At 46.1% G+C, this 25,029-nt stretch overlaps 1 protein-coding gene across 1 annotated transcript; it reads left to right on the plus strand.

The window, feature by feature from the left end:
• The first annotated feature begins 811 nt into the window (after positions 1 to 811).
• ubr1 (ubiquitin protein ligase E3 component n-recognin 1) lies at positions 812 to 24,537 on the plus strand. Its single transcript, XM_036541836.1, has 47 exons — positions 812 to 885; positions 5,218 to 5,474; positions 6,549 to 6,627; positions 7,021 to 7,131; positions 8,845 to 8,975; positions 9,320 to 9,458; positions 9,905 to 9,967; positions 10,305 to 10,428; positions 10,577 to 10,684; positions 10,788 to 10,876; positions 11,081 to 11,179; positions 11,284 to 11,441; positions 11,533 to 11,632; positions 11,829 to 11,957; positions 12,101 to 12,281; positions 12,461 to 12,522; positions 12,658 to 12,768; positions 13,005 to 13,070; positions 13,171 to 13,272; positions 13,372 to 13,435; positions 13,679 to 13,803; positions 13,936 to 13,988; positions 14,074 to 14,176; positions 14,291 to 14,339; positions 14,532 to 14,686; positions 15,220 to 15,319; positions 15,879 to 15,982; positions 16,413 to 16,493; positions 16,760 to 16,941; positions 17,269 to 17,471; positions 18,162 to 18,255; positions 18,505 to 18,657; positions 18,939 to 19,039; positions 19,525 to 19,606; positions 19,691 to 19,839; positions 19,969 to 20,024; positions 20,171 to 20,267; positions 20,460 to 20,527; positions 20,774 to 20,921; positions 21,131 to 21,218; positions 21,308 to 21,444; positions 21,736 to 21,844; positions 22,032 to 22,088; positions 22,177 to 22,254; positions 22,374 to 22,544; positions 22,644 to 22,745; positions 22,921 to 24,537. The coding sequence occupies exons 1-47, from the start codon at positions 841 to 843 to the stop codon at positions 23,060 to 23,062; spliced, it is 5,205 nt and encodes a 1,734-aa protein (XP_036397729.1). The 5' UTR covers positions 812 to 840; the 3' UTR covers positions 23,063 to 24,537.
• The last annotated feature ends 492 nt before the right edge of the window (positions 24,538 to 25,029 follow it).

Raw genomic sequence — 25,029 nt, forward strand, 5'->3', positions numbered from 1 at the left:
TTAAGTCGTGACAATGGGCTTCTAAAAACCTTTCGCATTGCGCATGTCTCTTCTAACAATTTAATGATGAAACAGTGTCTTAACAGCTTTATCACAACAGCTAGCCAGCGCTCACCATTTATGCTATAAAACCAAGACCAAAACATTTAATCCGTGTTTTATTGTGAATCATATTTATTATTATTAGCTGTAATTTGTAATCGTGGAAAGAAGGTAGAAAGTTAGCTATCCAGAAACGGTATCAAGCTAGGTAGCCGTCCGGTTCAAGCGTGTAACAATACAGTATGGTATTACTGCTCAGAATCATTGTTCTCTAAATCATCAAGGTAGCCCACGAATCCAACGCACGGATTAAGGAATCTGCACAGCTCATATGCGGTGTTGACTTCGAACACAGACAAATTTTGCTGACTTTCACCGATTATGCACAAATGCATTTCCTCTGTTGAGTGTTTTACATATGAATTACTTTAATTTCGTTAATTAAAGCCAGTTTAAATAGATTAAGTGAAGTAACTTGCTATGTAGACTAGCGTATACTAAAGGAACACGATGTCATGGCACTGATGGCGCAACTGATTCTGGTTTTCTTTTACAATGGAAAATTCACATTGTCGGCCTCCATCATTATTTTGTAAACTCGGGCGTGTTCGTAAATCTCATGACAGTCATTATAAAAATTGATTCAAATGATCTGGTGCTTGTGGCAATTTGACAGCGTGCTTGCAATCAAGTGGGATGCCCCGGCGGAGTTTGTTTCCGCACTTCCCACAGTCGCAAAAACATCCAGATTACCTCACTAGCTGCGTTTCCTTAGTAACAATGTACGGCAGATGAAAGATGGCGGAAGGAGAAAAAACACTAAACGGACTAGAGCTCAGTATGGTAAGCGATTTAGGTTATGAATTGTTTTACTTTTAAATAAAGCATATGTGCGTTTGTGACTTATTTTGCTGTCGACAAATTAATATGCGTGGATTAAATTAAGATATTTGTATTGGCTCGCTAGCTTCCAAGATACATGGCTAGCTAGACTATCTGTATATTGAGCCAGCTAGCTACCGTTAGCTAGACGACGTTACATGTTCTCTGCGACCAGCTAATACTAGCTATATCATTAGCAAATGTTGTTAGCTCAACAAGTAAACGCTGTCTCCACCTAGCTAGTGTATCACATTGGGAGAAATGCAAATGAGCAGCTACATGCGTGTTGGCGTAGTGGACGTTATACAGTGCAACTTGGGTAACGTTAGCGGACGTTAATTTCCTAGTCAGTTATTGTAGCTATTTAACCTTACCTATCAAACGTTTGGTTATGTTAGCTTGGTAGCTCATCGCACTATTATCCATATACAGGTCGCTATGTGAAAGGCGCATAATAATCGATAATTAGCTAGCACTAGATCATTCGATCTAGGAAAGATGGCTTGCGAATTTAGCTTGCTGACATGAATAACAAGCAATGCTTTGACAGTTGCAAGCTCCTAACAGTGTTTACTTGTTGCACTTACCAAGACTCCCACTTTTTTGCTGGTTAGCTCCTTGATTTGCTGATTTAGTAGCTAGCAATGTAGCTACTTAATGTTGGTGCGTAGGGAGCTGGTGCTAACTTTAGTGAATAGCTCCGTACCTCCTGATTTAGCTGGCTAGCCATGTTGTTTTTGCATGGAAGAGAAAGCTAGGTAGCTAGTATAACATCTTCAGGTTCATTTGTTAGAAACCTTTATTTGCTGTACTAACCAGGAGAGACGTATATTCATTTTAATCAGTTAATTAGTATTCAAGTATAACTGTTGCATTGCATGGTCGATAGCTACCTAGACTACCTAGCTAGCTTACTAACTTTTGCCAGCTGTAGTAGCTTGCAAGGCAGAGTTAGCAAACGTTTGCAGGAGGCTGAAGATTAGTTCTTGCAGGCAGAGGTCTCATTGATGCAGCTTCCCATTATGGTCATTCGGTTGAAAAAACGCTGGTTTCCTGTCCTTCTACTCGCAGTGTTTAATTGAGTAATTCCACGTTACAGCATCGCGTTTATTTTCGACATTGTTTCCCTTCGATATACACACCCACAGTAGTTACTGCATTAAAATGTGATCGGGATCTGATAGAAAATGATGTGTTGATTTGCGAAGTACACGCTGTTGTGGGTGTGCTCACTCGGATCGGGTCGGTGCAGTTGCTTAATGCTGATTGAAGAGGTTATTTAGAGACGCGTAAAATATGGCCAATAAATGGGATTTGGTAAAGAGGAATGGGTAATTGGAGTTTAGATCAGGTTCTAAATAATATGAGGTGTAAACTGCAGGAGGTAGCCCGTCACCTGCTGCACAGTGGAGTGCAAGTGATGACTTCAGAACTTCAGATAAATTATATTCACAAATAATTCTGTCAAGGTGTTTCCTACAGGATAGTGTAATGATGATATGCACAAAAGGGGGTATACATTCTTTCTCAACTGTATTAAAATATTCTAGCACAAGACAACATAGGATTGTGTCACCACAAATGAACGTTGTAGTAAGAGCGGGCGAGTATAGCTACAGCCATTTTTGAGTAGTCAAAATGTGAGCAATTTCGAGTAGTGTTCTTGGCATTTCAAAAGTGAAGTTTAAGTCGTTCAATTGCATCATTGAGTACATTGAAATGTCCAACTGGAATGTGAATTTTATGAACAGAAAAATAAGTAAATGTTTAGTGGAGAAAGGGACACATTTACAGTTCACTTGCATTGTTAAATGTTGCGCTCCTTGCTACCCACATTCCATTGCTCTAGATCTAGAAAACCAGCAAGAAAAGGGAATGTTTCTCTATCATAGTAACCATCTGTGGTAACGCTGACTTTACATATACAGCACCAGTCATCACTGAATGCTGTTCCCTTGGGGTCATGGGTTTTCTAATATCCTCATAACCATTTCATCTGAGGAAGGCTGTGCTATCACATTCCAGTCACCTCAGCTGCTGGGAAAGAGGCAAAAACTACTGCTGTCCACACAACATTAATGCATGCTTACCTCCATTGTTAATCAGCACACAGAGAAATGCAGACTTATATATTGTATCTGTTGGAATTCACTGTCAGGTTATCGGTCCGTTTGTTAATCCATAAACCACCTGGCCTCTTACATGTTATAACTTGTCCTGTTGTTACAACTAATAAAAAAAATATCAGTGATGTACTTATTCATCTAAATGACTAGCTACCTAGCATCAAAGAAGGAACAAGATATGGATACCTTTAATCAGCTAGTGATATGTCCTTTTGCAGGTGCTTTCAGGAATGAGTTTTCTAGCCAGTTAATGTATCTAGATAGCCAGATAGTGGTATGGATCACATGACTAGATAGCTTGTTCTTGCCCATTTTGTTTGATTTACAAAGATTTGAATGGATTTCCATAATAAACTAGCTAGCCAACCAAGTTAATTAGCTAGCTAGCTAATGCTGTTAAGCAGCAATGTGTTGTACCATAGCAAAACACCTTTCATTAAGCAGACAAAACTAAATGTAGAGGGTGTTAGCCCACTGGAAAGTTGTGACAAACAGAACAACAAGGCAACATAAATCAATAACACGTAATACTGGCTAGCTATGTCTGTCTACTACAAGGTGAGCCAACTAGCTAATGAATAAGCTCAGTTGTGAATCTTGCACCACATTTTTGGCTTGAAGTGGTTGTCTCCAGGAAGGCAGATTTTGATGCATCTGACTGGAAGATAAATGTAAATACACAGCTGTTCTGCAGATACATGCATAAATACCTTTTGAATAAATAGTAACCAGTTTAATTGTTCTCCGATGTCGTAGCACGAGTCTTGTACATAATTTGGTTAACTGGGTAAGCCGTTTTGACTTGACTTAAAGATGTTGCATCTTTAGTGAGTTGGTGCAAAAGTGAAGTATTCACGCACAAGATGATCATTGTGAAACCTTCCCTTACAAGGAAATACATACATGTGAAAGATACTGAGTTTGCATTAATATACTGCAGAAAAAAGTCAGCGTGCAAATAAATGAATGAATGAATTCTTTGTTGGACATGTGCCTTCTGATGAACTGTGATAGCTCTGAAGATCAGAGTTGTGGTTAGTGATGTTTTTTTTAACACATCCAAGCTACCCAGCTTGCTCGCTATCCAGTTGTATTCATAAAAGTAAAACTTAAGGTGCCCATTTGGTTAGCCGCAAGGTGATACTCTGTGGTCTAACTAGCTGACTATCAACAGGGTTAACGCCTACATCTTCTGTAGTCTGTTTCGTGCACACTGCACCTTCAAAATATTGTGTTGTACGGTTTTTGTTTGCTTATCATTTAAACTGCATGAAAAAACAAACAGGAACAAATACATTCCTCATCAATATTTAAAAACCACATTTGATATGAATTATTCAGTATGAAATAACCTTGTGCATGTGGGGAGGGGTATTGAAGATCTGTCCTCGAATGTTGTTGCATGGGTTGCAACTGCCACCTGTAACTGAGTGACAGAAGGCGTGCTGTAAGTTTCTTCAGATGACATGGTACAGGGAGCCACAAGTTGAAACAGATGGGACAGATCTTTGATAAACTGTAGTGTTATTATTTTCATTTAAAGTAATACATATTTTACTTGCTTCACTGCCCCAGTGAAGGATTTGACATTCACACCAGACTGGAATCAAGGCTACTGCAGAATTTAAGATCATTGCTTTAAGAGAGTGATGAATAAATATACTACAACCCTTTAAGCCCTGTTTGTTTAACATAGACATGGTAATCTTGTAATTGTTGCAGACTTGCATTTACATTTATTCATATAGCAAATGGTCTTAACCAGAGGGACTTACAGGTTAGTCTGCTTGAATGGTTTGTCTAAATATAAAGTATTGCCTGTAACACATTTTTTGTTGAATAAAGCAATGCTAAAATGATAATCCTATTATGCATTTGTGCCACAATGAAGGGCAACACAAAATTCATTTTTAATAAAAAAAATATTTGCATAAGCATGCCTTCTTTGGTATATTAACATTTTGACTTTATGGAAAGAAAGAGAGTCAACTGGTGTAGTGCTTTAGTCACAGAACTCCAGCTTTCTGTGAACAGGTAAATATGGTGAGGATGGTTTTTTGATTTCCCATGTGATCAAGCTGCCGCCTATGGAAAAAGCTGATGCGTTTGATGTGCAACACTGAGCCCTTACCTGCCCTGTTCTTGCTCTTTTCCCTCTGCCCTGCAGAAATGGCTGGAATCTGCGGACTGTGGCCCAGACGTGCTGCAGTACCTGGTGGAGCAGGTGCCACAGATCTACTGCCTGGGGGCAGAGCCGCAGCCCCAGGAGGAGGAGCTGGCGGTAACGAGGCTGCTGCAGCCGCTCGAGTGGTTCCTGTTTGGGGAGGACCCCAGTGTTGGCCTGGAGAAGCTGCAGCAGAGCAGCACCTCCTCGCAGCTCTGTGGGCGTGTCTTCAAGGAGGGGGAGACCACTTACTCCTGCAGGTCAGGCCCTCCCGCCTGCCGAACCAAAGAGTGAATTTGACCCAATGCAATATGTGTACCTGTCCAGTTTGGCTGAGGAGATGTGATTGCCACTTTAATTTGCTCAGCAGTTTATGTATATATAGGAAAGGACATCCCAAAGACTGTTGTGGAGCTTCCTTGTGTATGCTGATAGTTGCTCCTGCTTATCTCTTGATCAGTCACTGGTTTTGAAAACAAACACTGAAAGGTCTCTGCGATTTTTATCTTTAAACGAATTCAGCAGAAAGGTGTTCACTATTTGCTTTGTGTCTGACATCCACACATTTAATAGTTAGATTCCTACAAGTCTCTGAGTCATTCAGTGGAACGAATGTATCCTTTTTCTAAATGATGGCTATACAGGACATTACAGAAAATCAGCTGGTCTGAATGTCCTCGCATGTCCTTCTACATTATGGGGTATATTATATCGCCTTAGAGGTCAGATAAAGGTAAATGGGTTATTCACTGAAACGCTCATTACACTGCGGTAATTGTGATTTTGGCTGGGGACGAAGACCAGTACACTTGGGGAGGCCCAGGGGGCATTGAGGGCCTGTGTGTGTGCCCACACACTCCTTTTTCCTTGAGACCAGCCCCCACTGAAGTTCATACAGTAGATCTGCCTTTCACTCTAGCATGTAGAGGAGGGGGCTCGCCCTATATAAGCCTGTATATTTTCCCTAGATTGACTTCATATGCCAAAGGAAAGATGTTCCTGTACCAGAACTTCAGGACTGATCATTAAATAACAGTATGCTGGCAAATGTTACTCATTCAGTTTGGATGGAATGGCATGAATAAATGTTGCCATAAATATTGTGTATATGGCTGCCCATGTAAATAAACATTTCATTGTTAAGGTGGCCAAGAAGAGTTGTGTATGTATTCTTGTTTATGAATTAGTTTTGACTATCCGGTAGCAGCTGAGCACGAGACATTATTTATTACAGTGGTTTTATTGAGCAGACCTCCTGTGTTCTTCTGAGTGTGTTTAACTGAGATGCATTTGAGCAGTGTTTAAGTCTGACCTCACTTTGTTTCGGTTTCCAGGGACTGCGCAATCGATCCCACGTGTGTGCTCTGCATGGACTGCTTCCAAAACAGTGTCCACAAAGGCCATCGCTACAAGGCAGGTCTCCTTTCTGTCCAAACATTTCTTTGGGATTCATTGATTATTCTGAGCTATATTTTAATGGTGATTCTGTCAATTACACACAATTCTCATTATTACTGGTAATCACAAGCCTGTACATTTGTACAGAAGTTGTCATTTGATCAGAACATGAACATGATTGTCTTATTAAGTATTATACACCCCAACAGCAGAGTGGAAAGCAGCCTTTAAGACATGGGAAACGGAACTGTGATCGACCCATGTGTTGATGATATGGGAAGTGCTGTCCAAAGCTTTGTTATGAGTGGACTGCTCAGTGTTTACTCAGTGACGAACCTCTAGCCTCTCCTGCTCTCTCTCTGGGGCTCTCCATGCCAACCGGCTGTGACCTCCGGCTATGCCCCACAGATGCACGCCTCTTCTGGTGGAGGCTTCTGCGACTGTGGAGACCTGGAGGCCTGGAAGACCGGACCCTGCTGCACCAGGCATGACCCAGGGGCCACAGTGGCCATGGAGACGGTAAGTTTCACAGCTGGGGAGGGGGGCTGGAGGCGCTGTTTATTGTTTATGAACCCCCCCCTACACTTCGCATCCTCCTGCCTCCTCCTATGAAACACAGAGGCTCGTGGGTAAACACTGACCAGAGACCCCTCTGACCTTGGCCCTGGTGTTCTGGAACAAGTAATTCCCTGGGAAAGTGACTTGCAGGAAGTCTACGTCAGACAGAGAGAGGGGGGAAGATGCAGATAAGTAACTTGGAAAACAGCAGTAGACGTTAGGCCCACTTATATATGAAACATGTTTAAACTGGTTTTCAATTTATTAGCCTCTGTATGATCACCTCAATGCCAGTTGCCTGTGTTTTGACTGGAATGTTACCTTTTTAGTTTACGTGTGTTGGCAGTGCAGTACCACTGTATTTTGTAAAGCAAGTTATGAAGTATGCTATTCGTGGTGCTGCATCACAAAGGCCCTGGTCCTCCTACCTTATCCTGTCAGAGGGATCACTCGACCTGCTCAGATAAGATCAGCACACACAGACTACCCCCCCGCTCATTTCCTTGCGCCTGCTTCAGTAAACAGCAGGTGCCTCAATTGAATTAAACCCTGCTGTTCTGCATGTTTTTTATGTCTGCAGCTGAGTGCAGCTGTAACAAGACGTGACGCATTAGGATTATATAGTCTCTCTGGTTTAATTATGGAAGCCTTCATGGAATATATCACAGCTGATTTTTCCGTGAAAGATTCCGTCCTGCCGTGTGACAAGCTGGTGTGATACGATGGGTAGTGTAGATAGCATGTAACAAAACAAGTGCTGTTAAACAGCTGGACTGCAGAACACTGAGGTTGCCTGACTTACTGGAGTGTAGGTCTACTTATCCTGTTTGTTAAATCCATTAAATTTACACTAAAGAACCTCGTTGCACAGACTTTCCAGTCAAACATTTTAGCATATGTCAAATCTGTTGTATATTACAGGTTCAGTACAGAATTTTTTTTGTTACTGTAGTGCTTACTGCTTACTGTGTGTAGACTGATTAAACATTTTGCTTAAATGTAGTGGAAATGGGCTAAAAGGTTGTTGTAACATTCTTGAGCTGATCTTGTATTTCTGCCAAAAAATGTGTTATGAACTAAAAGAGCAGTATTCTTGTCTTCTCTTCTTTTGAAGTTCAAGGCATTCTGTGATTTGCTATGCAGGGAAAGCACAGAGCTCATGATCCATTTCCAGCGGCCATTGTTATTTTGTGTAAAGGTACATTCTCTGGGCCAAGTCATAATAAGCAATATTGATTTGTTAAAGTACTGCAGAGGTCTGGTGTTCAGGACAGCATTGGAGCCCAGGGATTTTGGCAATAGTTGTCTGCTTTATTGTAATGATAATACGTTTTTATATGTGCTCGCTTTCATTTTTGGAAAAAATATATTGCATGCCATTATCCTCATATTATATTGTCCACACGTTATCCAGAGAAGTGTAAGAAAAACTTACTGTCTGACGTAAATGCTTTGCTTTTGAGCAAGCTTGATGTACGCACTGCCGTAGAAACTGTAAAGAACTGAAAAATTCTTATGATAAAAGGGATAACTGAATTATTCAAAGCTCCTGCTTTTTCATCTGCTCTGTAGTGAAAAGGGGTGATCTGACAGCAGTGAAAGTGATGTGTAAGCTTTAGAGGGGGCCTTGTTCTTACCCCCTTATGGCTGGTGATGCGAGCCGTTATCTTGCAGGACGGGGACTGTATCCTGGAGGCGGGCTTACAGGAGCGTGCTCTGAAGCTGTTCCAGGTGCTGCTGCGCTATACAGTGGACCTGCTGGTGTGGGAGGAGAACTACGAGCTGCCGCCCGAGCTACAGCCCAGGTACACAGTGCTGGGTGTCCGCCATACTGTATGATGTACACCATCAGTGCTCGAGGCCCTGCTGGATCAGGGAAACAAAGCCAGCCAGTGTGTAATGGAAAGCACCCAAGGTTTTAGGTGCTGGTTTTTCCCACCCAGAACACACTGTAAAAGAAAGTGAAAGCAATCATGAGGGGGAATCCACCCTTCTGTGCGGGCCAAATGCCCTCTGTGCTCTAGTTAGCAAAGACAGTGGCTTGGAATTTTTTTTATATTATACCCAGCAGTAAAGGATGTTTGTATGGCATGAGCTGGGAGTGGTGAGGTTACTGTGACCCCTGTAATGACACTTATGTTGTCTGCAGTGTGAAGGAAGACACGTATTACTGCGTATTGTACAATGATGAGCACCACTCGTACGACCACGTCATCTACACCCTGCAGCGCTCAGTGTACTGTGACCAGCGGGAGGCACAGATGCACACCACCCTCATCGACAAGGAGGTATGTCAGCGGGGTCATGTGACATCATTTCCGTAATATAATGTAAAAGCAGTTATGTATTCTATAGCACTGATTCTCGATCCTGCTCCTGGGGGCCCCCTGCCCCCCACGTTGTACATCTTTCCCTGCTCTACCTACCTGACTGTACTCATCAGTGGCACTTTTGATTAGCTGAGCACACCTGATTTAATCAAGAGCATGCACACTAATTTCAATCAGGTGTGTTTGGAGCAAGGATAGATAGAAGATATTAGGGGCCCCCAGGAGTAGGATTGAGAAACACTGCTCTGTAGTATTGGCATTCTCGGTCGTGATATCTGTGTGACTTCTAGTTCATTGCATATCGCCTGCAGGCTCAGCTAAGCTTTCAAGTTGCGTTTCAGTTCTGTTAAATGTTTGACAGGAAGCTTGTGAGAATAGCAGTTTGTTTTGGTGGTGTGTTTCAGGGGCGCAGAGCTGTGAAACGGGGCACCCGAAATGCCTGTCAGCAAGCAAAGGATCTCATCCGGGTAAGAATGGCAGGTCCTAAGGGGGGAACTGGTTTTGTGTTCCCCTCGAATATCCACGATCATTCAGAACTAACCACCAACACCCACCTGTTACTTTGTTGTCTCTGGTTTCTCAGTATGTATTATGACTTGCACAGATTCTGAGTAATTTCTTTGAAGGTCATCTCTGCATTCAGTTTGTTAAGTGTGCTCCTTTGGCATAAAGAGTTGTCTCTTGAACTGGCTTGACAAAAGTGCTGTAATGCACACATTTCCATCCGAATGAGAGCGTGAACGTATGTGTGTTGTGTGTGAGTCAGAACAGGAGCTCTACATGTCTTCTGTCTGTGTCTTCCAGTCCAACTCGGAGCACATCTCCCTGCAGCCCTTGCGTGTGGAGATCCTGCACTCTGCAGTCATGGCCCATCAGAGCTTTGCCTTGCGTTTAGGGACCTGGTTCCAGCAGATTATCAGCTACTCAGGTTCATACCTTTACTTACACAGATGTGTCCATTCACATAGACTCTTTAGGCCTCTCTGAATGGGCTGTTTGTAGATGGTGTTTGTATGTATGTATGTATGTATGTGGAGGTAGTCTGATTGGAGCGTGACGTTGTCTTTGGTCTGCAGTGGGGTTCAGACAGGTGTTCTGCCAGGTGGCGCTGGAGCCCAACCCAGTTGCAGACCAACCCAGCCTCATCAGCCGACTGATGCTACATGATGCCAGGCTCTACAAAGGTCAGCATGCCAGAGGTCACGACTGCTAACCCTCATTATTGGCTTTCTCACTGTGATGTAACATCACAAAACACTTGCTGTGTATCGTGTTTTTCTGCCTCAGGGGCCCGGAAGATCGTACATGAGTTGATTGTCTGCAGTTTGTTGATGGAAACTGAATACAAAAGGCTGTTTGCAATTGAATTTACTAAGGTAAGGGTGGCAGATATTGACAGTAAAAAAATGGCATGAATGTATGAAAACCACTCTTAGGTTTGTCTCCCTCGCTGTAGGAGGTCCGCATCCAATACTTCAGAAACTGGATTTGATTAAGTGTAACTGGGTAACAGCATATTGAATAACTTGTGGAGGTGGATGTTTGGTGCTAGTAATGGCCCATTGTGTCTCCACCCTCAGCATTACAAGCAGCTGCAGAAGGACTTCATCAGCGATGACCACGACAGGAGCATCTCCATCACCGCCCTGTCCGTGCAGATCTTCACCGTGCCCACTCTGGTGAGCGCATGGCACCCTGATCATTCCGCCTGAACTGGAAATGGTGCGCATGGTCTAAGCGGGCCCTCCTTTGCTAACGTTGGCCTTCTCCCCCTCGTGCTCAGGCCAGGCAGCTGATAGAGGAGGGGAACGTGGTCAAGGTGATTGTGGACACAGTGATGGAGATGCTCTCTGAACATCTGGACGCCAACAACCGCTTCCATTTTCAGGGCTACAACTCTGACAAGTTTTTCAGGATTCAGGTGATCTTCCACGACCTCAGGTGAGGGGCCAGCTGAAGGTGGCCGAGGCCGGCAGCTCGTTGTACACATGACTTGTGTCAGGCAAGGTGTCAGTGTCACCTCTCTGTGCAGGTATATTTTGATTAGCAAGCCCGCGGTGTGGACCAGCAAGCTCCGCACCCAGTTCCTGGAGGGCTTCCACACTTTTCTGGGAATGCTGTCCTGCATGCAGGTACCTTTACTTCACACATCTGTGATTCATTTTTCTTCGACACCACTTCTGTAGCCCACATACAAATCCCATTAAACATGGCATATGCATATATAAGCATTCGTATATATGTAGCTAGTATTGGCACAGCAGCTGTTTAAAATAGGTGAATAAAGTAAGGCAGATGAGACAGGAGCTTGATTGATCTGTCTCTCAGGGGATGGAGGAAGTGAAGCGGCAGTTTGGCCAGCACATTGAGGTGGAGCCGGAGTGGGAGGCAGGGTTCTCCATTCAGATCCAGCTGAGGCACATCCTCTCCATGTTCCAGGACTGGTGTGCATCTGATGTGAGTCCTATTGGAAGGGTGTGGGTGGGGGTGGGGGTGTGGCTGGGGGGTTGGCTTTGATCCCCGTGACCGATCCTGATGGCACCCCTGCGTGCGTGTCATCGAGAGGCAGGTCTGTGTTTGAATGTGGGATCTCTCTGCAGGAAGAGGTGCTGCTGCTGGCTTTTAAAGAGTGCCACAGTGCACTGACGCGCTGCAACAACCAGCCCTTCCACAGCGAGGCCGTCGACTCCTACATGTGCAAACACATCCTGCACGCCCGGCCCTACAAGGTGTCGCAGGAGCCCGTCAGCATCCACCTGCCCATCTCCAGGCTGCTGGCCGGTGAGGGGACATCTCTCCGTCTGTCCATCTGTCCATCCGTCTGTCGTCAGTGCTCCAAGTACCGATGCCTTTTAACACGCGCCTTTATTTGCTGCTTCTTTATTGTGCATCCGTTTGTCTGACTTTGTAGTTGTAGCTCATTGAATAAACTTCCTGACATTGTTCTTTGATGTTCCCAGGTCTGTACGTCCACCTGTGTAGGACCGGGGCGATCAAACGCCTCCATGAATACGTGCATCTGGTAGGAAGCCGTTACATGTGAATGCTTGTTTTTGATCAGTGCTTTTTGTCCCTTTCAGTAAGTCAGCGGTGTGTGGTGTGAGTCGGTTAGCCTGTGCTGCCTCGATGTGCTTAGATGAGCCTGTCTTCATTGCAGGAGTGCTCTGACTTCACCTATTTCGCGGAGCACCCGCTGCGCTGTGTGGTGCTGGCCGCCCAGGTCTCTGCGGAGATGTGGCGCAGGAACGGACTTTCGCTCGTGAGCCAGGTGAGGGCACAGGGTTGTGCCCAGGTCTTATAACCCTTATAACCCCATAGGCTCATAACACTGCCCCACATAATATGTAAAAGCATCATAAAGTCTCAGAAACATGTGGCATTTGGCCTGTACGATGACAATTATTTGACCTGTAACCACAAAGAGATTAACTGAGAAGGAATGAGAGAAATCGTGACCAGAATTGCAAATGTGACTTTCTTTTACACAATGTCCTCCTGTTCCAGGTGTACTATTACCAGGATGTGAAATGTAGAGATGAGATGTTTGATAAGGACATTATCATGCTACAGGTATGTGGACTGTTCCCAGTGAAACATTCCTAGGCTATTTTGATAGATTCACTTATAAACCACTGTTCACATAGTGCCTAACACTCTATTGTACTCACAGATCGCTGCTTCTAAAATGGACCCCAATCACTTTGTGATGCTAATCCTTCAGAGGTTTGAGCTGTTTGATATTTTTAATGGGAGCTGCTCCACCAAAGATCAGGTAAGCAGCACTGAGCTGAGTGGAGCAGAGAATGAAACTCGGTGATAAGATCCACACATTGGCACAGTGGTTGTTGACTGTTTCATTGCCCTGGTGCAGGAGCTCCTGAAGCAGTGGAACAGGCTAACGGAGGAGATGCTTCACCTTCTGATCATCATCATAGGTGAGTCCACTGCCATGCTGCTTACGACTGCTGCTTCCACTTCTGCTACTGCAGTGAAGCCCATCACCTCCATTCCACACAGCAGTGATGCAGGCAGTAGGTTTTGATTGTAGTTCTGTCATCACCTCCACTCCACACATAGTGCCACATGATTTTCTTCCACTCCTTTTTTCCCCCACTTTCTGGATGTCATGCTACAATGGCAGTAGATTATATTGTGACTTGAACACCCCTGATTTGCAGGTGAGCGGTACGTTCCAGGTATCAGTGAGGTGTCCAAGGAGGACGTGACCATGAGGGAGGTGATCCACCTGCTGTGTATCGAGCCCATGGCCCACAGCAGCCTGGTCAAGGGTCTGCCAGAAAACGTGAGACTTGAACTGCTTCCAAATCCGTAACGGTCACCTACCGTGGCGGTGAAAAGGCTCTGCTCCTATAATCTGCAAGTGTCGCGAGTCCATGCAGTGGTACTGAACAGGATGTTCCCTGTGTCTCAACAGGAGAGCCATGAAACTGGTCTGGAAAATGTCATCCCTAAAGTTGCCACTTTCAAGTAAGTGAATTTTTTTGATGAATTTTTAAAGTAGATGCAGAGGTATAAGATTCTGATTGGTTGGCTGTATGGTACACTACCATAGGAAACCTGGGGTTTCTGGCCATGGCCTTTATGAGGTGAAGAAAGAATGCCTTCAGGAGTTCAATCCCTTCTTCTACCACTACTCCAAATCTCAGCACAGCAAGGTATCTCTCTTTTGACTTGCCTCTGAAGAACTGTTGCTGGTTCTTATCTTTGGCTCTTTATCCTTAATCTTATGCATGGAGGCTGTGTTGTGTGACTATGCTCTTGTATTTTAGGCCGAGGATGCCCAGAAGAAGAGAAAAAATCAGGAGGGTAGTGATAAAGGTGAGCTGTGCGCTCTGACAAGTTTGGCACCGGGTATTGGCACACAGTGTTGTGAACAACCACTTTGTCTGCCCTTGACATCCCCGCTGTGCTTGGAAGGGCACCAGCTCTCGTGTTTGGAATCAGACTCCCGGGTGCCTCAGCGGGCTTGGCACAGACTGAAGTCTCGCACCCCTCTCTCCCTGTCCCCAGCCCTGCCGCCCCCCGTGCCGCCTCCCTTCTCCCCGCTGTTCTCCAGCATCGTGCGCCTGCTCAACTGTGACATCCTCGTCAACGTGCTGCGGCGTGTGCTGCAGAGAGTGGCAGAGGACCGGGCCACGCAGTGGACCGAGGCCATGGTGCAGAGGGTACTGTCTCTCTCCCCTCTCTCTCTCTGTGTCTCTCTCTCTCTCTCACTGTCACACAGTTTATCACTTTCTTTCTACCTTGTGCTGTCTTTTTTTTTTCTCTCAATCTCGTGTTCTCTTGTCATTTCTCCTTTCTGTTTCAGCTCTGTTGCTTATCTACGATTCATCACTTCCTACCATAGGCTGCGGTCTGCCACAGTGAAAAAAGAGGAAATGTTTTTATTTTTGTTGAATATTTTTGTTTTCAGAAAAGAGTAGCACTCACTCCTGGTTCTGAATTCTGCACAAACTGACGTTTGCCCTATGGTATGTGGATGCAGGCCAAACAGAACCAGCTATGTCACCAAACAAGGAAGAGGAAAGCAGTAGTGGAAAAATGCCATACTCTCAGTACCATTGAATGAAGGGAGAAAGAACATGAAGTACAGCTTCAAGTTAATTTAGATTGGTGATGTGTATCTCTTTGTTGTGGTTAGTGCTGCGTTCACTGTGACAGATATATGTGTGTTTGTGATTGTATGTGTGAATTGCAGGTGCTGCACCTCATTGGCCAATGCCTAGTAGAGGAGAAAACCCAGCTGGAGGCCAGCAGTGAGGAAGAGGTGGCCTTTGACTTTAGCCTCAAGGCTAGGGGTGATTATCCTGCCTAAAGGCACCACATACACTATCTATTTACACTAATACATTATCTGATAGCACTATACAGGAGCCTTTATTTATGTTATATTATCGTGTCTATTTACACACCACGTAGGTCGCAGTCTCATATATTATTCTTTTGAAGTGGACTTCAAGTGAGGTGTATTCCTTTATGCTGGTGCTTGTCAGTGGAAATGAAGACCATACTGATCTTTATTTAACCCTTTGTGGAGTCACTGGCTTAGAACAGGCTTCCTAACATGTCAGACCAATTCACTGCACGCCTGGCTGAGGAATTTGCCTGCTGTTTGTTATGGCTTCTCTATCTGGCTGTTTATATGGCTGCCGGACAGCTGTGTGAGATGTAGCAGCTGACAATGTAACACTGTTCCACTTTCAAAGCACCATAATGTGTGCTTGCTGTAGTGTTGCGATCAAGTCATTTTAATACAGCAGCTCATGTTGGGGATAGCTGTGTTAGGAGGCTATTTTTGAGCGCATGTCACGTAAGCCAGGTTTTCTGTGTGATTGGATTATTTTGTGCCTCTCATAGGAAGTGGTTCGGAGCATGTAAAATCCCTGTTCCAGTTTCTGTCCAAGCTGAAGACACTTCCTGCCCTAGAAGCCCAGAAGGACATGATCCATTGGACCCTGCAGGTAAGAGCCTCCGCCAGGTGAGAGGAGAAGCAGGGCAGTGAAACCATAAGCACAGAAATATCCTCTCTTAGGAAGTGCTCCCGTTCCGAATGCAGGCTGAGCCCAGCGGCTGAAGGCACGGTGTGTGTCACTCTCTGCTGTGTCTTGAGCCAACTCTATTTGGCCTCAATTTGCTGCAGCAGGGTGGTTTTATGTTGGCCAGGGTTTCCTGCCACATCATTTAATACCCTCTAACAACTCATCAGGCACCTTTGAGTTGCTTAGTTGATGCACTTGGGCTGCAGTACTCATGTGTAAATGCAGATGGTATATAAGGCATGCTTAATACACAACTGGCAGTTCAGAAGTTATAGAAAGGGTGGAAAATACAGAAGTGTCACCCCTCCCACATTGGTGACCATTTCTGATTCCTCGATTGTCTTTCTTATAGATGTTTGAAACTGTCAAATGTCTACGGGAGAAGTCCAGCCCCCCTACTTCCATGAGTGTGGACCATACCAAGCCAGAGGAGGTAACTTGGAGACAGGGCAACCAGACTCTTGGGTGAATATGTTGCCATCCTGAATTGTCACTGGTTGATAAGACCAGTTTCACTAATGAATATTGCACTGAAACCCTAATTTTACCCATCGGTTAACCCTGTGTGTGAGCTTGGGGTTAGCTTCGCCTGTAGATTAGACTTGTGTTTGAGCACCAACAATTAGAGAATGAACTGCATCTGATGTGTCTGGATAGTTATGTGAAGGTTGTGCAAACCGCCATATTTCTGTGATGCAGAGCGTTCAGGACAAGGAGAAAGCGGAGCGGAAGAGGAAGGCGGAGGCAGCCAAACTCCACCGGCAGAAGATCATGGCCCAGATGTCGGCCATGCAGAAGAACTTCATCGAGACGCACAAGATGCTTTACGAGAACATGCCCGAAAGCGGGGGGCAAGGGGAGTCCTCGGCCTCCATTGAGAGGTGAAGTGAGAAAGGGACCATTTTGCGCTATGCTGTGGGGGGGGGGGGGGGGGGGGGGATGGCGGGGGGGGGGGGGGTGGGATAGGGGAAACCATTCGATTCCACTGATATTGGCAGGACTGAGGGGAGTCATGCTGAGGGATAAGGAGATGCAGACACGGAGATATACCTGGCTGGTGATTAGGTCCAGGAAGTGTGGATATGATGCCGTATTCCCACGTCAGGCCCATTTGACACGAATTTGCCTATATGGAGCAGCAGGGCCCGTGGGTGTGTGACAGAGAGTGAGAGACAGGCACTCTGTGACAGCTGAAACTGTTTCTGCAGCTACGCCATGGAGCTGGGCGAGTCCCGGGTGGCGGTGGGGCCGCAGCGGGGCGTGACTCTGGCTGAAAGGGAGGTGCTGACCTGCATCCTGTGCCAGGAGGAGCAGGAGGTGCAGGCCGACGCCCCTGCCATGGTCCTCACCGCGTGCGTGCAGAGGTCCGCAGTGCTGACCCAGTGCCGGGGCAAGGCCCTGCCCAACTCAGGTCAGTCACACAGTACTCCATATTATAGCCTTCAGAGGCTAGTGAGTGAAAGAATTTATATTTATAACTAATCACTTATCAGATACTCTTATCCAGAGTGATGTACACGCTGAGTACATTTACATTATTGACATCAAGTAGATATTCTTATTCTGAGCAACAAACAAGATTTCTATACATGGGATTACATTTGCATTGTCAACATCTAGTGGACACTCTTATCTAGAATCACTCCAGAAGTCAGTAAACAATGACAAATATGTTATTGGCTGCAGTGCCAAGCAACACGCTGTTAAACACAAGACGGATTTAGCAATAAAAACATTACTCGTGTTCGTTGACCAGATAAGCACACAATGATACGTGATAATGTACACACATCCTGGATAACACATGGCCTTCGCTATAGTTGCTGGCCAACAAGTAAGACAGTAGGGAATGAAAGCACGTAGAATGAACTACATGGTATACTTTGAATTGCAAATTGTTTCTGCTGACATGACACGGACACAGAAACTTTCTAATTTCACGCTTGTGAAGTTCAGTCAGCCTGCTCAGTCCTGTAACACTAACAACAGCAGTATAATCAAAATCTATTGCCTGCACCACTGCTGTGTATTGAAAATACTGAATGGGCTCTCTGCCTGAAGGAGCCTCTCCTCACAGTCATGACTTTTTCCTGTGTGGCAGAAACCTTCGACCCTCTCTTCATGCATCCGGACCTAGCTGTGGGGACCCACACAGGCAGCTGTGGCCATGTCATGCATGCCACCTGCTGGCAGAAGTGAGTAGTAACCAGCACCCCCCAGTGTCAACAAATACAGAGGTCTGCTGCTGTTGTTGTAATGATTCTTCCTGTATCGTGCCCTCTGGCTTTAGCCACACTAATATGTACAGTTTCTGCTATGCCCATGGTTTTATGCAGTCTCCCTTCTCTGATGCTGAATTGACTGTGTGTGTGTGTGTGTGTGTGTGTGTGTGTGTGTGTGTGCGCGTGCGTGTGTGTGTGTGTTTGCGTGTGCGCGCACGCCAGGTATTTTGAAGCAGTGCAGAACACCACACGGAATCGCCTCCACGCGGACCTGATCATCGATCTGGAGAACGGGGAGTACCTCTGCCCCCTCTGCAAGTCCCTCTGCAACACTGTGATCCCTCTCATCCCCCTGGAGCCTCTCGCCCTCAACTAGTAGGTCACTTCCCCTTCTTGTGATCTAGCACAACTGTGGTTGTGCTGGGTTTCAGGGAACTGAAAACACGGTCAGTGTTTGCATTTTATTTAATTTCATGTGTGTATATGTACAGTGTACATGAACAGAGAAGTTGATCTAGATACGTGACACTATAGGTCTGCTTTCTGCATCTTGGAATGAGCTGAGTTAGAGGTATGTGGCTGTTGGATTAATGCTTGCTCCATTTCAAGCTTCCCCTGGGATGGGGACATAAGTGTGTATATGTGTGTCCCCACAGTGAGAATGCAGAGCTAGTGGGCCAGCTCCTCACACTCCCTCGCTGGATCCAGATCATCTTGGCCAGGGTCAACGGGCTCAAGGCTGTCACCCAGGGGACTGGTAAGACTGTGAGGCAATCTGACCCACAGTACAGTCAAAATGCCTTTTATTAAAAAAACACTTGATATTGTAAAGCACTAGCCTAGCACTCTGTGGTATTATTTAAATCTCTGCTGCAGAATCCTTTGATCATTTATTGATGTGAGTTATTTACAAGGAGAATTTACAAGGATGAATACCTCCAATGATAAAACACCTCTACAATAACAATTTGGTTGCTTGGCAGACGCTCTAGGGTGACTAGGGTGACTTACATGGGCTGGTTTTTTTTAACATGTTCATTTATACAGCTGGAAAGGTACTGAGGCAATTCTGGGTTAAGCACCTTGCAGCAGCAGCCCAGTGGGCAATCAGCCCCACTTTTGGGTTACCAGCCCTGATCCATACCACTTTACCACTCTGCTGCTGCTCGTAGTTCCGAGAGGAACAGGGCAGTGGATTCTTGGAGACAGACTGGTTTCTTTATTTCGCCCCCGTGACAGAAGCCAGTGGTGAGGCGGACAGCCAGCTGTATGGGGAAGGCCAGGCCGACTTCCGGTCCATCCTGAGCTTCGGTGTCCAGGCCCCGTGAGTCTTAGCTTTTAGCCTTTACTTCCCAGGACATGAGAGTGACATCAGCTTGTGGTTCACAACCCCCTTTCTTGTCCTCAGCACCAGGTACTCGGACAGCATCGCCGAGATGCTGGTGGTGTGTGCCACCACGGTTCACCGTGTCGGCCTGAAGGTGGCGCCCAACGAGCTGGACCCGCGGGTGCCGATCATGTCCTGGAACACTTGCGCCTTCACCATCCAGGCCATCGGTAAGGCCCCCTGCCTTAGCTAACACCTGGTACACGTTCTCAAGTGTCAGGTGGAGGGAATGACTGCCGAGCTGACTGAGCAGGTAGTGTGGCACTGCTGTGCTTGATAGCCTCTTTTTTTCCTGACAGAAAACATGCTCACCGAGGAGGAGAAGCCGCTGTTTGGCTCCTTGCAAAACAGACAGGTGAGACGGGGTTGGAATGGGGATCTGTGATACGTATAGCATAGCAGTTCTCCCCCCTTTTACCCAACAGAAGTATTGGATTTCGCCAGTGCTTTTCCAGCGATACAGACTGACTGAGAAGTTCTCTGGTGCTGGTTCTGTTTCAGCTTGCAGGTCTGAAGGCAGTGGTCCAGTTTTCAGCAGCGCAGCGACTGAAATGCTCTCAGGCAGTCATTCAGAGGCACTTTGTCGGCATGCTGGCAGGTACGTTCACGTTGAAAAATGAATGGCTCCCACAGTCAGTAGCTGTTGTTTCTTTGTTGAGCACGCATGTTAGCCATTTGGGCTCATGTAGTGACTTGTATTGCTGTGGATCTCTTTGTCTCATGTGTAATAGTGTAACATGGTGTGACTATGCAGTACTGTTTGTGTACTGAGCTGCTCTTCTGTCTCCAGCCCTGTTACCCGTCAAAGATGTGGAAGGCACACCCTCCATCCTCGAAGTGGACTGCTTTCACCTACTGGTAAATCACCTGCTTTTTTGGGGTTAACAGGCTGGTTATTGCCCTAAGGGGAAATCAGTAGGCACTTCATTGGACAGTGTTTCTCTTGGGTGCATGCGGAGATGAAAATCTTCGACAGCTGATCGTTGCAACCAGCTCTGGGCTTCACCCCCCTGCACCATTGCTGTGCAGCATTTGCTCAGGTACTGCGTGTACCACAGAGCTCGCTGGTCCTGTGTTTCAGCTGTACACGCTTTGTTTTCACAGGTGGGACTTGTGCTGGCCATTCCAGCGCTCTACCAGGAGGAGACAGTGAAGTTGCAGCCCTCCGCTATCAGCTCGGCCTACAACCATCTGCACGTTCTGCAGCTGGTCACCATGGCCCATGTGCTGCAGATCCTGCTCTCCTCTCAGGGTAAGATGCTGGATCACACCATAACTGTAACCAGTGGACCTGGTTAAACTTTTAGCAGAGCAAAGGCCAAATACAAAATGAAGCATTCTTAAAAGCATGCTAAGTGGGAAGAGAGCACTCTTAAAAGCATGCTAAGTTGGAAGAGTTGGTGACATCCAGAGCTTTATGTGCACTCTTGACTGTGAGTTTCCCTTTATTTGTGTGATCAGACACCCCAGGGGTGGTGGGAGGGGCTGAGGGGGAGCAGTCGAGATTGGCAGCTGAGCTCTACAGGACCGTGTCACAGTACGCCGAAGGGTGAGTAGCTTTTCCCAGTCTCCACCAGGGGGCGGCACTGAGTCGGTCTGCAAAGGGACAATGTCAGAAGGCCTTTTCTCTCTGAACAGGCTGACTGCAGACATGCCTGCCTGGTGTGTGGCAGAGAGAGTGAGGAGAGGAATCACCCCCTTTCTGCGGTGTTCTGCTCTCTTCTTCAACTGTCTCACAGGAGTGCCTCCCCCAGAGGAACTTTCCAGCACTGCAGGTGATTGGCCCGTATCAATTAACTACTGTACATTATCCACTGTCATTAAGAGTTCTTTTTAACATTGTGCTTAAGTATGTATCTCTGTAAAGTGGAAATTTGCAGTTCCTTGATGACTGCCATTACCTGATACCATTCTTATTTCTTACTGTATGTGATGCTGTAACCGAAGTGTGCCCCTTTTGAGCGAAGGGTTACACTAACGTGCTCTGTATTGCTCAAGTCTTTTCATTGGGTGCGGGTGCATGCATGAATCAGAGTGAAAAAAGTGATTCTGTGTACCCTTGGTAGTGTCCACTGATGGCCAGATGGAGGCCCTCTGCAGTTACCTGGCTTTGCCCTCCAACTTGTTCCAGCTCTTCCATGACCACAGGGAGACAGTTTCTCCATTGTTACAGAGGTATCACACTTAGTTCCTTACCCATAATCAATAGGAGATCAAGTATTTTAGATAGTAGTAGTTTGACCATTCAACAAAAAAGTTAACCTCAGTGTTATATAAGTTCTCAAGCATGTTTCTGGTAGTCTTTGCCAACAGTGGAAGCAGGGTGCTATATGTTTGTGTTTGTTTGTGCTTGTTTTTCCAGATGGTGTGAGAATCCAGCAGTAGCTAACGCTCTGAAAGGAGAACTTCCAATCATTAGGTGAGCACAGATTTAATCTCCAAATTGAGTTCTCCCTTTACTCAGTGACCCAATATCAGCAAATGACCCAGACGCTTCTCTTTCCCAGGTATCCCAGGAAACAAAACCGGTTAATTGATCTTCCAGAGGATTACAGTGCTCTGCTCAACCAGGCCTGTCACTTTCAGTAAGTGGAGACGATGGCCGCCGGACCCGCATGAGCCTAAAGCCCTGCACTCGTTTCCGACGCGTGCGTGCTGCAGCCTGGTGCTGATTGTCTGGGTGCTTCCCTGCCCGCCCCTGCAGGTGCCCCAGGTCGTCGGACGACGAGAGGAAGCACCCCACGCTGTGCCTGTTCTGCGGGGCCATGCTGTGCTCGCAGAGCCTGTGCTGCCAGGAGCAGCTGGACGGGGCGGAGGTGGGCGCCTGCACCGCCCACGCCGCCACCTGCGGGGCCGGTGTCGGCATGTTCCTCAGGTAGGGGGGGGGCGCCGCCGTTCCGACAGGGGGATTAGCGCGCGTGTTCGCTGGCTGTCTGTATGGTTACGGTGGTGGTCCGTTCGCTCCTCCCCGCAGGATTCGGGAGTGCGAGGTGGTTCTGATGGCCAGTAAGACCAGAGGAAGCACGTACCCAGCCCCTTACCTCGATGACTATGGGGAAACGGATCCTCAGCTCGGGTAAGGCCTTCTTCATGTCACCCGGTGCAAGTCATCACACTTGGCTGTCAGTGGAGATCCATACACACTAAAATTCTCTTGTAATGAAATATGTCTGTGTTTTCTTTGCTGGAAAGTTTGGATTAGGTCCAGCAGGTCTTTCAGTAACTGAGTTTTGTCTTTTCTTCTGCTGCAGACGTGGAAACCCTCTACACCTCTCCCCAGAGCGCTACCGCAAGCTCCACCAGCTCTGGCAGCAGCACTGCATCATGGAGGAGATCGCCCGCAGCCTGGAGGTGGTCAACGTCATGTTCGCCTTCGACTGGCAGCTGCTGTGAGGGCCGGCGGGAGGTGACACGGGCAGCGAGGGGCCGAGTTTGCGAGACTAGGAGAACCCCCACTCCCCCCACTCCTCCCCCCGTACCAAGCAGCTCCGGTGCGACCCGCAATCCTCACCACTGTTGGCGTCGGCCTCTGAACGGCCGCTTGCTGCTCAGAGTTGGCCGGGAAAGCGGGGGGGGGGGATCAGCGCGAGTCGAGGGGAGCGCCACCAAGCCAGGTGTCCGTTAAAACCGTCAGGCCCGGGATGCTGCTAGGCCCCGGAAGGAGGTCCAGACCATTTCCTTTGGAAGAGTGACCACGTCTCTCACATAAAAGCTTACTCAAAATAATATTCAGATCTACACATTTTCCCGCTGTCAGCTCACATATTGAAAGTCACCTCCAGGTGGCGCTACGAATTCTGAGGATTTGATGGTTGAAGAAGGTCTACAGGGGTGCGTACATCTGTGAATCAAGGACATGGGAAGAGGAGTCTTCTCTATAGGAAATAGTTGCATACAAATTTTCTGTTTATGCTTGTTGTCTTTTGCTGGGAGGCCATATGCGTCCCAGTATGTCCAGTCCTCAGACACAGGCATTTGCCATTATTATCCACATGAAATTGGAAATTATATATATATATAGATTTGTTTTCTGTTTATATGCAAAAATATATGAAATATATAACTGATAAATTCAGACGTTTATGGACTCATCCAGTCAGTAATGTGTGTCAGGCTTCAGTGTTTGCTTTGATTTTTAATCTTGACTCTAAAAACACCAGGGCTTATTCTCCATGTGGCTCCACTTTGCTGTTTATCAGTTAAACTGTACATAATCAAAGCCAGAGGTTTCTCAGTGAGGGAGAACTGCAAAGGGTGTTTGGGAATGATACCTAAGGACACTGTGTCAGTGGAAGTAGCAAGCACACATTTACTGTGATGGCCCTTACAGGGCTTGTTGGTAATGCTTTGGTAAAGTGAACACAACAGTTTCACTTGGTGTATCTTTGCTGGGTAACATCTGTAGACACAGAGCACATTGTGTCGGATATGAGTGGCATTCACTCATGGGAGGATGGCGGGAGTAGTAATCAGCCAGTACTCTGTTGTTATTCCCAATTTGCATTTCTGTTGAAGAAAAAAAGCTCATATCTAGGATATCTTTAATATGAGTATCACTCAGAGCCCTGCTGGAATGATCACCATGGGAAAAGCTTTACTATGCCAGCAGCTCTAACGATCATTGCAGGTTAAGATGCACTCACTCAATGGAGCACATGTTCGCTGTATCGCCACGCTTAGGAATACTGAATGCATTTTATGGGCTGGAATCAGGTATTTGTTGTTAAAATTAAGATACCATAGAATAAAACTCTTTCACATAATACATTTTAGATGGGTGACAGACATTAGTGTTTTGTTGGGTTTTATTTCTGAATTTCCTTTATTTGCTCCTTTGAGGTATGTGCTGGTATGAGACTAATTTAAGAAACCGAAATAAAAACATAATCTGGACAGTCTGATTTCTTGTGCTTAAATGGGATGTCAGCCATGTGAACAAGTGCATTAATGTAGTGCTTCATATTTGCAGTGAATTGACTTTTTGCTTGTTCAGGAATTGAATGAATGAAAACTGAATGTCAATCAGAGTCTGCAACACGCAACAGCCCATTGGATGACAGTCTGAAGAGAAATAATGGTTGCCAATTTCAGCAAGTGGTTTTCAGTACTTTCTTTGCACATACATTCGCAGTATCTGGGAGACGCTCAGCATAGCATAGACGTTTAAACACCAAATACTGATGTGTTAAGCTCTTTCTTTTGCTCAGAGCATGTGGAAAGGAAATAAGTCGCCTCTTAATATTTACTTCAAAGTGACATCGCAGTTGCTGCAGGTATTTTCCTGTGGCTTTTGCTCAAACATTTGCATGCCATATGAAGTCAAAGGTCCATGCAGTTTTGTATACAAGAGAAATTATGCT

This window comes from Megalops cyprinoides, chromosome 12 (genome assembly GCF_013368585.1).
Source record: "Megalops cyprinoides isolate fMegCyp1 chromosome 12, fMegCyp1.pri, whole genome shotgun sequence".
NCBI lineage: Eukaryota > Metazoa > Chordata > Actinopteri > Elopiformes > Megalopidae > Megalops > Megalops cyprinoides.

Excerpts from the sequence above, each read along its gene's own strand:
- ubr1 (XM_036541836.1), top strand. The coding sequence starts at position 841 with ATGGCGGAAGGAGAAAAAACACTAAACGGACTAGAGCTCAGTATG. Across the intron at positions 11,633-11,828 it reads GAATGCTGTCCTGCATGCAG|GGGATGGAGGAAGTGAAGCG; the intron begins GTACCTTTACTT and ends TCTGTCTCTCAG. Across the intron at positions 21,219-21,307 it reads GTGTCACAGTACGCCGAAGG|GCTGACTGCAGACATGCCTG; the intron begins GTGAGTAGCTTT and ends CTCTCTGAACAG.